Source organism: Pezoporus wallicus, unplaced genomic scaffold (genome assembly GCF_028554395.1).
Source record: "Pezoporus wallicus isolate ANWC-B61680 ecotype Strahan unplaced genomic scaffold, APGP_CSIRO_Pwel_v1 scaffold_7402, whole genome shotgun sequence".
Classification (NCBI taxonomy): domain Eukaryota; kingdom Metazoa; phylum Chordata; class Aves; order Psittaciformes; family Psittacidae; genus Pezoporus; species Pezoporus wallicus.
The window spans coordinates 3,840,201-3,853,933 of NW_026641037.1; the positions used below are offsets into that span (position 1 = coordinate 3,840,201).

At 51.0% G+C, this 13,733-nt stretch overlaps 1 protein-coding gene and 1 pseudogene across 1 annotated transcript in view; one reads left to right on the forward strand and one right to left on the reverse strand.

The window, feature by feature from the left end:
* Positions 1 to 13,733, forward strand: part of LOC130605988 (IgGFc-binding protein-like) — a 59,575-nt gene that overhangs the window by 26,361 nt on the left and 19,481 nt on the right. Inside the window, 20 exon segments of the mRNA XM_057421894.1 lie at positions 844 to 993; positions 1,428 to 1,684; positions 1,788 to 1,872; positions 1,998 to 2,081; positions 2,189 to 2,430; positions 2,525 to 2,808; positions 2,918 to 3,195; positions 3,372 to 3,955; positions 4,353 to 4,917; positions 5,069 to 5,268; positions 5,370 to 5,750; positions 6,111 to 6,397; positions 6,972 to 7,243; positions 7,514 to 7,600; positions 7,789 to 7,938; positions 8,888 to 8,910; positions 8,913 to 9,143; positions 9,245 to 9,329; positions 9,745 to 9,837; positions 10,837 to 10,917. Of these exon segments, the coding sequence (XP_057277877.1) occupies positions 844 to 993; positions 1,428 to 1,684; positions 1,788 to 1,872; positions 1,998 to 2,081; positions 2,189 to 2,430; positions 2,525 to 2,808; positions 2,918 to 3,195; positions 3,372 to 3,955; positions 4,353 to 4,917; positions 5,069 to 5,268; positions 5,370 to 5,750; positions 6,111 to 6,397; positions 6,972 to 7,243; positions 7,514 to 7,600; positions 7,789 to 7,938; positions 8,888 to 8,910; positions 8,913 to 9,143; positions 9,245 to 9,329; positions 9,745 to 9,837; positions 10,837 to 10,917 (4,419 nt within the window).
* Positions 8,559 to 8,679, reverse strand: LOC130605990 (5S ribosomal RNA; annotated as a pseudogene).

Here is a 13,733-nt window from a genome sequence, read left to right on the forward strand (position 1 = left end):
AAAGGGAAATTGTGTACCTTGCGGTCCATTCAGCCTTCCAGTTGTAACACTATTAGGCCCTTACCTAGATAGACTAGTTAACATAGAATTAAGGCTAGAGACAAGAAATTAATAGAATAATAGAATAATTTGGGTTGGGAGGGACCTGTAAAGGTCATTTAGTCCAAACCGCTGCAAGGAGAAGGGCCATCTCAAACTAGATCAGGTTGTTCAGAGCCCTGTAACCTTGAATCCTTTCCAAGGATAGGACATCTACCGTTTCTCTGGGCTACCTGTTCCAGTGTTGCACCACCCTCATTGTAAAAAAAAATTTTCCATATACCCTTAAATTTCTTCTTCTAGAACTGCCAAAGGTGATTACCAAAGCCAGCAGAAATAGCAGCATAAGTATGAGGCTATGACATTAAAATGCATTACATAACCTTTTTCCAATTCTGAGACAGTATTTCTCACCCGAGTTCATCAGTAGTAGAAACATTCTCGTTACGATGTCTAGATTTCTGCCTAAGCAGGACTTTGAGAGCCAGATGAATACTACTATGTCAAATAAGACAGCTTTGAGCAATTTGCAGTGACCAAGAATTATGACTGTGGCACAGTGTAAAAATGTAGGATATTAGTGTATTATGATGATAACTGAGGAAGTGACTCATAAAATAACACACAATCTCAGTCACTTAAAATTTCATATTTTATAGCAAATTTGTCAATATCGGTCACTTCTTCTCATTCCATTACGATGTCTTCAAATTTTTCATGAACATGGGTGCAGAAGACCTAGAAGGGCAATGTCAGAACAGAGAGAAGATTCCAAACCTTATTGTGAAAACTCTGTTTTTCTAGCTGCACCAACAGCCTGCAATATGTCCTGCACATTTGATGTCGACTTCTGTGAGTGGGAACAGGCTACCAGTGACAACTTTGACTGGACAAGGCACAAGGGGCCAACACCCACACCAAATACTGGCCCTTCCCATGACCACACAACTGGAGGTAGGAACAGCAGACAGTATGTGGATGTGTTTCTCTTGAAAGGGGGCAAGGAGCCTCTTTTAATGGCAAATCCAGGCCACGTGTTTCTTAGGCTCAATCCAGAACCTTCTGCAGCAGTAAGGATCTGTTGTGGGGTGGATGAACATTGCAGGACATTGAGCATGTGACCTGTTAGCATCACTTCCTGTAAAGAAGCTTCAGCAAAGGTGTACCCAGGCTGACACTGGATCACTGTGGCACTTGGTCTTCCTTTAGAAGGCTTTCCTTTGCCTGAGTAGGAGACCAGTGTAATCTGGTGGAAATCCATTTGAGGACTGAGAGATTAGTGCAGAAGCCGGGTGAAGAAAAGTTATACTGTACACAATGTGTAAATGAAGTCAATTTATCTTGTGTTAGCCCATTAATGTAAAAAATTGACACTCTGCTGTTTCCAGAGGGCTACTATATCTACCTGCAAGGAAGTAAACAAGAACCGGGTGAGGTAGCACAATTGGTCAGTCCAGTGTGCAGTTCAGAAGGACCACACTGCTTCCGCTTCTGGTATCACATGTACGGAGAGGCTGAAGCAATGGCTCTGCGGGTGTATGTAGTTAACAATGAAACATCAACACTGGAATGGAAAGAGGCTGGAAACAAAGGGGACAGATGGAACTTGGGAGAGGTCACGGTGCACATCAAAGGAAACATGCAGGTAAGGGAACAGGCTGTAAATACCACCTGAGATGAGACATGCTTCTTAATGGCACTTCACATATGTGGATGGACCTAATGCTGGGAATCATCTCTTCCATTAGATTGTCCTGGAGGGCATGATAGGTGAAGATTTCCAGAGCGATATAGCATTGGATGATCTGTCCATTGAAAAAGGATACTGCACAGGTACAAGGCTTGGGTTAGGGAGGGGCAGCTTAAATGACATTATGCTTTTTGTGGAAGTACATGTAGTTCCTGTCTTGAGAAAAAGCTAGTCAAGTACAATTGATACACTTGTAACATTTTCATAGGAGATGTAACACCAACAACACCAGGTACCATTATCACATCACCTTCAGAAGACAAAACCACATCAGCACCCATGCCAGGCTCAGGTGAGTAAAGTAGACCGCTCATAGGGCTGATGTTCTTTGGTGAAGGTGGGCTTAGGAGAAGAGGCAACAGGAGGTGCTTAACTGAACTCTCGTCTTTCCACTGCCAGGGACCTGTGTGGTAGAAGGAGACCCTCACTACCACACGTTTGACAATCAGCTGCACCACTTCATGGGCACCTGCACTTACACCCTCTCTAAGCTGTGCGAGAGCAACAGTTCTCTGCCCTACTTCAACGTGGAAGCAGCCAACGAGCACAGGGGAGACAACATTCGCGTGTCCTACGTCCAATATGTGGATGTCGATGTGGCTGGCCAGCGGATAAGGCTGGGGAAGGGTGGTTCGGTGACGGTAAGCACAAGGAAGAGAGGCGCTGTGCTGTGTGAGAGGAGAGGACTGTGTCGAATGGGTCGCTCCAACCCTGTCTTGTTTTCTGTCCTTCCAGGTCAATGGAGTGGCAGAGGTCCTGCCTTGCACCCCATCCGCAGGTGTGCAGGTCTCGTCCAGCGGGTTCTACACTGTGGTCACAACAGACTTTGGCTTGAAAGTGAAGTTTGATGGGAGCCATCGGGTGGAGGTGACGCTTCCGAGCACCTTTGGGCAGAAGGTGTGTGGCATGTGTGGCAACTTCAACGGGATGGCATCAGATGACTTCCTGAACCCGGAAGGGGTGCTGGAGCCAGACTCCACCAGCCTGGGCAACAGCTGGCAGGTGTCCAACGACAGCAGGTATGTGTTGTCCCCCAGCAGGTCTGGGGACGTGTCGGGCAAGGGTATGTTGAGACACGAGGAGAAGCCCACAGGTGACTCAGGGGCCCTGCTTCCTGTCTTTCCACAGCTGCTCAGCCGGACCACTCCCCACCCCAGCCTGCAGTGAGACAGACAAGCAAGTCATAGCCAGCAGCCACTTCTGTGGGCTCCTCACCGACACCGGCGGCCCGTTCCAGATGTGCCACGCTGTGCTGAGCCCCAGCAGTTACTTTGACACCTGCTCTTATGACCTGTGCGAGCTGGAGCTGGACCACGAAGCCCTGTGCAAGAGCTTGCAGTCCTACGCGGATGCCTGCCAGTCGCTTGGTGTCAAGATACCTGTGTGGAGGAACGCAACCTTCTGCCGTAAGTCCACACACACACGACTGTTACTCAGTAAAACAGAATAATAAATGTTTTTGTTACTCTCAGTAAAACATAGAATTGGAATGAAAGAGAAAATAATGCAGACGGTTAATTTTCCAAAGGGGAGAATACAGCACAGAGACATCATCTAATGGCCATATGTTCTGTCTCGGCAGCTGTTGTCCAGCCAACAGTCACTACGAGCCGTGTGCTGCAGCCTGCCCTGCCACCTGTGTTGATCCCATGGCTCCTGCTAGCTGCAGCCTGCCGTGTGTGGAGGGCTGTGTGTCACCTGCTCTACAATGACCAGTGCGTGGCCAGCCAGCAGTGTGGGTGCTGGCACAACGGGCAGCACTACCCCGTGGGCTCTGAGTTCTGGACAGACAACACCTGCTCGTCAAAGTGCACGTGTCCCGCGCGGGGAAGCAAAGTCCAGTGCTTTAACGCCTCATGCCCTGCGGGCCAGTTCTGTGGGGTGCAGGATGGGAGACCTGAGTGCCTCGAGCAATCCTACGGCATCTGCCATGTCCACGGTGACCCTCACTACAACACCTTTGACAAGGTGACGCACAACTTCATGGGCAACTGCACCTACACCCTGGCCAAAGTGTGCTCCAACACCACCTCCCTGCCCTACTTCAACGTTGAGGCCAAGAACGAGCATCGTGGGAACACCAGAGTGTCCTATGTGCGCGAAGTCCTGGTTGAGGTGTACGGAGAGCGCATTGCCATTGTCAAGAAGGAGAAGAGCCAAGTGCTGGTAGGCAGTGGGGCCGGCATGAGCATGGCACAGCTGCAAGGCAGCAAGGCAGGGCTGGCTTTTCTTGGCAGGGCATGGCATGGTGTGTACCAGACACCTTCATTGTGCCAGGTGTGGGCGGGTTCCCCTGAAGCCACTGGGTTGCTTTCTTTTACTTTTCTGGAGGGGTTGAGGAGGAAGAGGCAAATGGGGAATGTGGCCGACGGTGAAGAGCGGCCCCTGCAGGGAGCAGAGCACAGCCACGGCTCTGCAAGCCAGAGGGGCAACTGGGTTGTGAGGGCATCGCGGGCTCCGGTTTGCTGCGCCTGGGCTGGGAGCAGATTTCCTCGGGGCAGGAGAGCCAGGAATGCCAGGGACAAGTGCAGGGCCCAGGCCCATTGCCGTGTGTCTGCCCTAGGTGAACAATGTGCGCCAGACCTTGCCGGTGAGTGCAGCGGGAGGTGCCATCACGGTGAGCAGGAGTGGCCGCTACATTGTCCTGGAGACAGACTTCGACCTCAGAGTGTCCTACGACACTGACCACTCGGTGGAGGTGAAGGTGCCCACCACCTACTTCAACCTGACCTGTGGCATGTGTGGGAACTTCAACAACCGTAGGGAGGACGATTACATGATGCCCAACGGGCAGCAAGCCGCAGACTCCAATGAGCTGGGGGAGAGCTGGCAGGTCCCAGAGAGTGACTCACCTTGCGGTGTCCCCGACCCCTCCCCACCCTGCAGTGCAGAAGAGGAGAAGCTCTACGGATCGGACCAGTTCTGTGGCATGCTGACCGCCAGTCCTGGCTCTTTTGAGAAGTGCCACGCTGTGATCAACCCGCAGAGCTACTTTGAGACCTGCTTCTATGACCTGTGTGCCCTGAATGGTGGCCAGGAGGTGCTGTGTGCTGCTCTGGAGGCCTACGCTGACGCCTGCCAAGCAGCCGGTGTGACTCTTCTTCCCTGGCGGAATGCGACCTTCTGCCGTGAGTACCTGCTTTGCAATTGCCGGGAGGGAAATGTTCCGCTCCCTGTTCCCAGAACCTCTGGCCACAGCAAGTCGTTTGTTTGCCACTTCTCAGAAGGTCCTCCTTCCTTGAAGGCTTGCTGGTCTCAATTGTCCCCTTCCCATTGCAGCCCTGCTGTGCCCCGACAACAGCTACTATGACCCTTGCATGACTGGCTGTCCTGCCACCTGTGTTGACCGACAAGCCCCGCAGAACTGCTCCAAGCCCTGCATGGAGGGCTGCGCATGTACCTCTGGCTTCCTTCTCAGCGGAGACACGTGTGTGCCCGAGGCCCACTGTGGCTGCCTCTTTGAGGGCAACTACTACAGCGTGAGTGAAAACCCTGCCCTGGCTTGCACCCCTCCCAGGGCACTCCCTTGCCTCTGCTTTCCAGCCTGATAGACTGACGCTCGGTGTTTGTCTGCCTGCAGGAAGGCGAGTACTCTGTGAGCGAGGACTGTGATCGCCAGTGCCGCTGTGAAGCCAAGGGCCAGATGGTTTGCTCTCCGTTGTCCTGTGGTGAGGATGAGGTCTGCAAGATCCAGGACGGCCAGAGGGGCTGCTACCCAGCCAGCACCGCTCTCTGCCACATCTACGGCGACCCGCATTACAGCACCTTCGATGGGAAGCTTCACCACTTCCAGGGCTCTTGCAACTACACAGTGGTGACAGGCTGTGACAACTCCTCCGCTGGGTTCAGTGTCACCACCCGCAACGAACATCGTGGCAGCCTGAGCTGGACAGCTCTGAACTCGGTGGCACTGTCCATGGAAGGCCTCCACATTGCCCTGCGTGAGAACAAGGCGGTCTACGTAAGCCCCTCGTTTTTACACCTGGGAACAACGGATGCCCTGGCCACCCTAAAGTACCACTCTGTCCCCGAGAAGAGCTTGATGTTCCCTGAGCCTGCTGGTGCGCTCGCATAAGAGCATGGCGAGGCTCTGAGTGGTGCTGAAATGGCTGCTTGTGCAGCAAGAGATTTTCGGCTTGTTTTCCTTAGCTTTCAGTGTGGCGTCTGTAGTCGCTGCTGTTCTCATAGGCCTGGGCAGGGTTTCTCATGCCATTCGTCCTCCTGACTCCCAGGGCCCTGGCACTGTCAGAGTGGAAAAGAGTGAACTCTCAGTGGAGGGCATCTGTTTATGCTTCTGTCTCGCTCTGTCCCTCTTATTCAGATCAATGGTGCTCTGGCCTCCCTGCCTGCTTCTCCTGCCCCCGGTGTAAACATTTCCCTGAGTGGCTCCTACGTGTGGGTTTCTACCGAGCTGGGCCTGCAGCTGCTGTTCAATGGGGATGATGAGCTCCTAGTGAAGGTGTCTGAGAAGCACAAGGGCAAGCTGTGTGGGCTGTGTGGGACGTACACTGGGAACCAGCAAGATGACTTCATGCGACCTGATGGGGTTGTCGTGCCTGACTTCAATGACTTTGGGGCCAGCTGGATGGTGCCGGATGATGAATGGCCGTGAGTCCTTGTTCCACTGCATAGCTGACGGACAAAAGGGAGCATGGGAGAGGGGAGCTGTGAGGGGCAGAAGCAGGGAGGGTTGGTAATGGTAGGCATGGGCACATGGTGTGTGGGAGAGGAGGAGGCAGTTGTGACAGTGCGTGTGAGGGCACGTAGAAGCTCCACTGCAACAGACGCATCGTCCTTGCATCTCACCTCTGCTCCACCCAAGAGTGGGATGTCTTGTGTGCAAATGGGTGCCAGACGTGTGGCCGTTCCCCTTTCCTCTCAGGGCTGGCTTGTTTGTGGCACTGTCCAGGCCTCTCCATGCGGTCAGGGTGCATGGTGCTCTCTGCTCTCTCCCCATAGGCGCTCAGCTCTGTTGTCCTTGGTGACCTCTGTGCATGGCTCTGCCCTCCCAGTCCACTGTGAACCATTTTGCCCACCCTCGCAAGAGACAGCACTTGGTGCCTTCTCTTATCGAGGGCTGTGGACTCCAGAGGCTGAGGTTTTGGCTGAGACAAGGTCTGGAAATGGTGTGGCTGGAGTCCACAGGCTGTTGTGAGCTCAGGGCTGCTTTTCTGCTTCCTAGGTGCGACCCAGCCATCAACCCGCCCCCGTCCTGCTCCCCCTCTGAGGAGGAGGCAGCTAACAAGCAGTGTGCAATCCTCACGCAACTTGGTGGCCCGTTCCAGCCATGCCATGCAGTTGTACCACCCAAGACGTACTTTGAGAGCTGTGTCTATGACCAGTGTGCCACGGGCGGCAGCACTGAGCAGCTCTGCAATGACTTGGAGGCCTATGCTGCAGCGTGTGCCGAGGCAGGCGTTGCCCTGGGAGACTGGAGTGCTGGCACTGTCTGTGGTAAGTGTTCTGTTGATTTCCGTTGTGGCCCAGATTCAGGGAATGGGGCAGCAGTGGTGGAGGTTTGCCCTGTTAAGGGGGCACTTAACAGTGCTGGTGGGCCAGCCCTTGGGTGGAGAGTCTCTTTGTGACTGGGATATTGTGGATTTCCTCTGCTGTGCTCCTTTTGCCATGATGTGGGTGTGTTTGGGAAGGCGCAACATCCCCTCTTGGGAACAAATCTCCATTATGAAACCCGTCATCTCCACCTCTCTTTCACTGTACATCCAGCAGCTCCTACAACCTCGTCCCCGTTGCCAGGCACCTCAACGCGGCCTCCACATACAACAATATCACCAGCGCCTGGGACGAGCACAGGTACTGTTGTGTCCCATTCATGTGTTTTACTGGCTGTGCTAGGCACCCAGCTTGTGCACTTCCACTCAGTTGGCCATCCTCACCTGACCTGAACGTGCCAGGGAGGTAGGTGTGCCCTGTGGGACACAGAGAAAAGCTGGCCTGTCCTCACCCTAGAATCTCTGCTTTCCTCTCTGCGCCATACCCAGCTCCCACAGCAGACTGCAATTTTGATTGCACATTCGACAACGACTTCTGCGAGTGGGTCCAGGCAGATTACAGCAGCATTGACTGGATGAGGAACAAGGGTCCGACACCCACGCAAGATACGGGTCCGTCCTCTGACCACACGACGGGAGGTAGGAACAGCAGTCCGTACACAGCGGTCCTTCTGGCAGAGGGGTGTCCCTAGGAAGATGCAACTAACCTTTTCTAAGAGCAAATTTGGGCCACATGTTTCCTGACCTTGATCCAGAGCCTTTTTGTGGCTGTCTTTCGCAGAGCCGTCCTTCAGGAAGCGCTGCAGGGCTGGGAGTCAGCCTGTGGTACCTCAGGGCAGGCAAGGACCTGCCAGACAAGGGGGAAAGTAATGCAAAGTTTGATGACCTGGCTTGGCTCAGAACAAGAACGGGTCTCTATTTTAGGAGACGGTGGCTTCTCCAGTAGCCAGCGATGAGTGGAACGCAAAGTGGCAGAGCCATGCGAGGACTGTGGCAATGCATTGGCGGTTACCCGGTCCAAGCCATACAGAGAGCATGGTTCATAGGCGGGCTGTCGTGGTTTAAGCTCAGCTGTAAATCACGCAGTCGCTCTCTCACTCCCCCCTTTCCTTTCCCCGCTCCTGGAGGGTGGGGAGGACAATCGAAAGAATGTAATTCCCATGGGTTGAGGTAAGAACAGTTTAGTAACTAAGGTATAGCACAAACCACTACTGCTACCACCTATAATAATAATGATAAAGGAAATAACAAGGAAGAAAAGCCTACAGCTTTCCCAGGATTCCCAGGCAGCCTCCCATCCAAGTACGAACCAAGCCTGACCCTGCTTAGCTTCCGAGATCAGACGGGATCGGGCGTTTTCAGGGCGGTGTGGCCGCAGGCCTGCTTTGGCCGCCACCAGGTGAACCCAGGACACGGACTCAGGCCTGGGGGAGTGTTGTGGCTAGCAAAGGACCTATATTTGCTGTCCCCTCCTTTTGCCTGCCTTGAAGCCCTGGAGGGGTGCTCCAGGACTGTGCTTGGGCTGTGTCTGGCTGCTTGGTCTGGATTTGATTATGCATGGGATGGTGTGTCTCACACTGTGTTTCAGACGGCTACTACATCTACCTGCAGGGAGCAATGCCCTCCCTGGCTTTGTGGCTCAGCTGGTCAGTCCGGTGTGCAGTTCAGAAGGACCACACTGCTTCCGCTTCTGGTATCACATGTACGGAGCGGCTGAAACAATGGCCCTGCGGGTGTACGTGGTTAAGGACGAAGACCTAGAGCTGGTCTGGAGCAGCGTTGGGAACCATGGGGACAGATGGAACATGGGAGAGGTCACAGTGCACAGCACAGGAAACATGCAGGTAAGGGCACAGGCTCACTGCTGTCTGAGGTGAACCGTGCTTTCTAATGGCACTTCACACATGTGGCTGGAGCTAATGCTGGGAAATGTCCCTTCCCTTAGATTGTCCTGGAGGGTGAATGGGGTGAAAATATCCGCAGTGACGTAGCGTTGGATGATCTGTCCATCGAAGAAGGATCCTGCGAAGGTACCAGCCTTGTCTTGGGGAAGGGCAGCTTGAGAGATGTCACCGAGGTGGAAGGCTACACTTAGAGGCAGGAGCGCAGGTTCTCTTTGCAACGCCCTGTAGGCCAGTGTTGCAGCCTGTGCCCGAGCAGGCTTTCCTCTGAGAGACTGGAGCACTGGCGGTGCCTGCAGTCGCTACTTAGTTTGTGTATTAGAAGGCGCACAGCCAAGACACCGAGCATAGGTACTGAAGAGTCTAATCTGCTTTTGTCACCCAGCTGTGATGGTGGCAGAGCCCTTGAGTGGCACGGTTCTTTCCGATCCCTGCCCTGGGCCTCTCCGGGTGTGGTGTTGATGTGTTTGGGAAGCTTGGGTCAGCTTCCTGAAGCAAAACGCACATGTGAGCTCGGATGCCCACTGACTCTCTCTTGTGCTAGATCCATCGACACCAAAACCCACGCTCCCTTTGCCAGGAACTACAACACAGCCTCCACGCACGCCGTCACCACCAAGACCCACACCGAGTTCAGGTAATCTCTTGCTCCCTCCCAGTTTTCTACTGCTTGTGACAAGCTTTCAATTAGCTTTCTTCAAGGCTCATGGCCAAGAGAGGGAGTGTCTGTATTGAAGGTCTGTGCGTCAATTCCTATCACCTAGCTGTGCCACCCCTGGGCCTTTCTGGTCACAGTGTTGGGTGTTTGGGAAGAGTGGGCAGTGGCCTGCCACAAATCCCCCGTGCTGACACCGATTTCCCCCAACTCTCTCTTGTGCTAGGTCCATCCACCGGAGAACCTGGGACCACCTTGCCAAACACAACTCAGCTTCCTCACACACCAAGACCCACACCAAGCTCAGGTATTGCCATGTCCTGTCCCTGTCTTCTACTGCTTGTGGCAAGTGTTCAGTTGTCTGTCTTTGACCTTCATGGCCAAGGCATAAATTTCTGTAGTCAATGCACTGCATGTCTCCTGCTATATCCATAAATGTTGGTGGGAGAGCACTTGAGTCCTGAGGAGTTTTTCTGAGGATTCATTGTGGAATTCCTGTCCTGCATCTCTCTGGTCATGGTGTTGGGTGTTTGGGAAGGTTGGTCAGCTTCCTGGAGCAATACTCTCATGTCAGTGCTGGTATTCTCTAATTCTCTCTTCTGCTAGGTCCATCCACCGGAGAACCTGGAACCGCCTTGCCTAGCACAACACAGCCTCCTCATACATCAAGACCCACACCAAGCTCAGGTACTGCCACATCCCGTCTCTGTCTTCTGCTGCTTGTGGCAAGTGTTCGGTTGTCTTTATTTAAGCCTCAAGACTCGGGGATGAAGTGATTGTAGTGAAGGAGCTGCGTGTCTCTTTCTGTCACTCATCTATGCTAGTGGGAGGACATTCAAGTACTGTAGTTTTCATGGGGGACTCACTGGGTGATCCCTGTTCTGCACCTCTCTGGTCATGGTGTTGGTGTTTGGAAAAGGTCTTGCTTGCAACAGAACTCCCATATTGGTGCACCTCTCCTCTACCTTTCTCTTGTTCTAGGTCCATCCACCGGAGAACCTGGGACTGCCTTGCCAAGCACAACACAACCTCCTCATACACCAAGACCCACACCAAGCTCAGGTATTGCCATGTCCTGTCCCTGTCTTCTACTGCTTGTGGCAAGTGTTCAGTTGTCTGTCTTTGACCTTCATGGCCAAGGCATAAATTTCTGTAGTCAATGCACTGCATGTCTCCTGCTATATCCATAAATATTGGTGGGAGAGCACTTGAGTCCTGAGGAGTTTTTCTGAGGATTCATTGTGGAATTCCTGTCCTGCGTCTCTCTGGTCATGGTGTTGGGTGTTTGGGAAGGTTGGTCAGCTTCCTGGAGCAATACTCTCATGTCAGTGCTGGTATCCTCTAATTCTCTCTTCTGCTAGGTCCATCCACCGGAGAACCTGGAACCGCCTTGCCTAGCACAACACAGCCTTCTCATACATCAAGACCCACACCAAGCTCAGGTACTGCCACATCCCGTCTCGGTCTTCTGCTGCTTGTGGCAAGTGTTCAGTTGTCTGTCTTTGACCTTCATGGCCAAGGCATAAATTTCTGTAGTCAATGCACTGCATGTCTCCTGCTATATCTATAAATGTTGGTGGGAGAGCACGTGAGTCCTGAGGAGTTTTTCTGAGGATTCATTGTGGAATTCCTGTCCTGCGTCTCTCTGGTCATGGTGTTGGTTGTTTGGGAAGGTTGGTCAGCTTCCTGGAGCAATACTCTCATGTCAGTGCTGGTATCCTCTAATTCTCTTTTCTGCTAGGTCCATCCACCGGAGAACCTGGGACTGCCTTGCCAAGCACAACACAACCTCCTCACACACCAAGACCCACACCAAGCTCAGGTATTGCCATGTCCTGTCCCTGTCTTCTACTGCTTGTGGCAAGTGTTCAGTTGTCTGTCTTTGACTGTCATGACCAAGGCATGAATTTCTGTAGTCAATGCACTGCATGTCTCCTGCTATATCCATAAATGTTGGTGGGAGAGCACTTGAGTCCTGAGGAGTTTTTCTGAGCATTCACTGTGGAATTCCTGTCCTGTGTCATTCTTGTCATGGTGTTGGGTGTTTGGGAAGGTTGGTCAGCTTCCTGGAGCAATACTCTCATGTCAGTGCTGGTATCCTCTAATTCTCTCTTCTGCTAGGTCCATCCACCGGAGAACCTGAGACTGCCTTGCCTAGCACAACACAACCTCCTCATACATCAAGACCCACACCAAGCTCAGGTACTGCCACATCCTGCCTCTGTCTTCTACTGCTTGTAGGAAGCATTCAGTTGTCTGTCTTTGAGTCACATGGCTAAGATATAAGGATTCTGTAGTGAACTGGCTGCATACCTTTGTTTATATCCTGACAGTATTTGTTGGAGAGCGCCTAAGTCCTTTAGTTTTTTCTGAGGAGACACTGGAATCACAGTCCTGGGCCTCTCTGGATATGGTGTTAGTGTATTTGGGAGAGTTGGGCCAGCTTTCTTAATTAAAATTCACATGTTGGTCCACATGTCCACGAACTCCACATGTCCACACATGCCATCCCCACCAAGACCCACAGTAAGCTCAGGTACTCATCTCTTCTCCGTTCTCTTTTTGCCTGTCAGAATTTCTCTGTGTTTCTGATCGTTTTTCCTCAGCCAGGTGACACAGTTTTTATAGTGGAGGGTCAGAGCTTTTTCTTGCTCACCCAATATTCACTGGTGGGACAGTGCTTCAGTGTGGGATCTTCTCTGAGTAATGACAGTGTAACTCCTGCCATTTGTCCCTTTTGCCAAGTTTTGGGGTTTTTGGTAACAGTAGACCAACTGCTTGATTGTTATCTCCCATACCCTTTATTGACATTTACATAAATATATAAAGTATCCTGTTCTATGGCAAGTTTTCAAGTGTTATACCGTTTATTGTTTGTAGGATTTTAGTTATACAGTTATTGTTGGTAGTATTTTGATATTTAATTTAGTTTCCCATTTTTTTTTAATATAAACTTATTATTCTGTCCTCAAAAAGACTGAGTTGTGATTATTGTAGTTTTAATGCTTAGGAAACACTATATTTCAGTTCAGGTAAGTTTTAACTGCTTCTTTCTCCAATTTTGAGCACTAATTCTTCTACATATGTTGGCTCGTTAAGTACAAGAGACTGCCAGCTCATCTCATCAGTTTGGATGTCTTCTGCATTTTTTATTTTTTTCTAAATAATGTTTATGTATATAATTCCTGGAGTTTTAATAGTTTATATGTAAGTGGTTAAGGTTGACATGTAGACACAACCTTAAGTGTAGCTACTTTTGTAATGTGCCATTGAAAATCAGAGAAGGATGGACCTATCTTCATTATTTTTTGTTGTGGTTAATAATCATCATAATGCACCTGCAAACTCAACTCTGCTAAGATTTGATGGGAGGATTTTTTGTTGAAAATGGGAATTTCTTATTAGCACTCAAAACCTTACTCAGCTCACACATATGCACGCAGTGTACCTCTATTTGCACATATTATCTCTGGCTAGTTAATTTTGATATTTTTAAAAAGTATGTCTGCAGTGTTCAAGAGGAATTCCATAACTGATGCAAGTTCAGAACCCCAGACAGCTGGTAGCGCAGCAGTCTATTCTGGCTAACGAACCCTGCACATTTTTTTGATTACATTCTTATTTATTCAGAAATAACCTTTCAGACATGGACATTAAAAACTCATTGCTCCACTTTATATAATGATGTCTTAATAATGATGCTTTTCTTGATATCAAAGCTTTCTGCTTTTATTTCACCCTCAGACTCCCGCACAGATTTCTGATACTCAAGAGTACAGATTCTTTATTGGTTCAAAGATAGGAGACTGTACTGGGCTTTGGTATGTTTTTGACTGACGCCATCACTGTTTATATCTAAGCAGCAATTACAAAGTGAA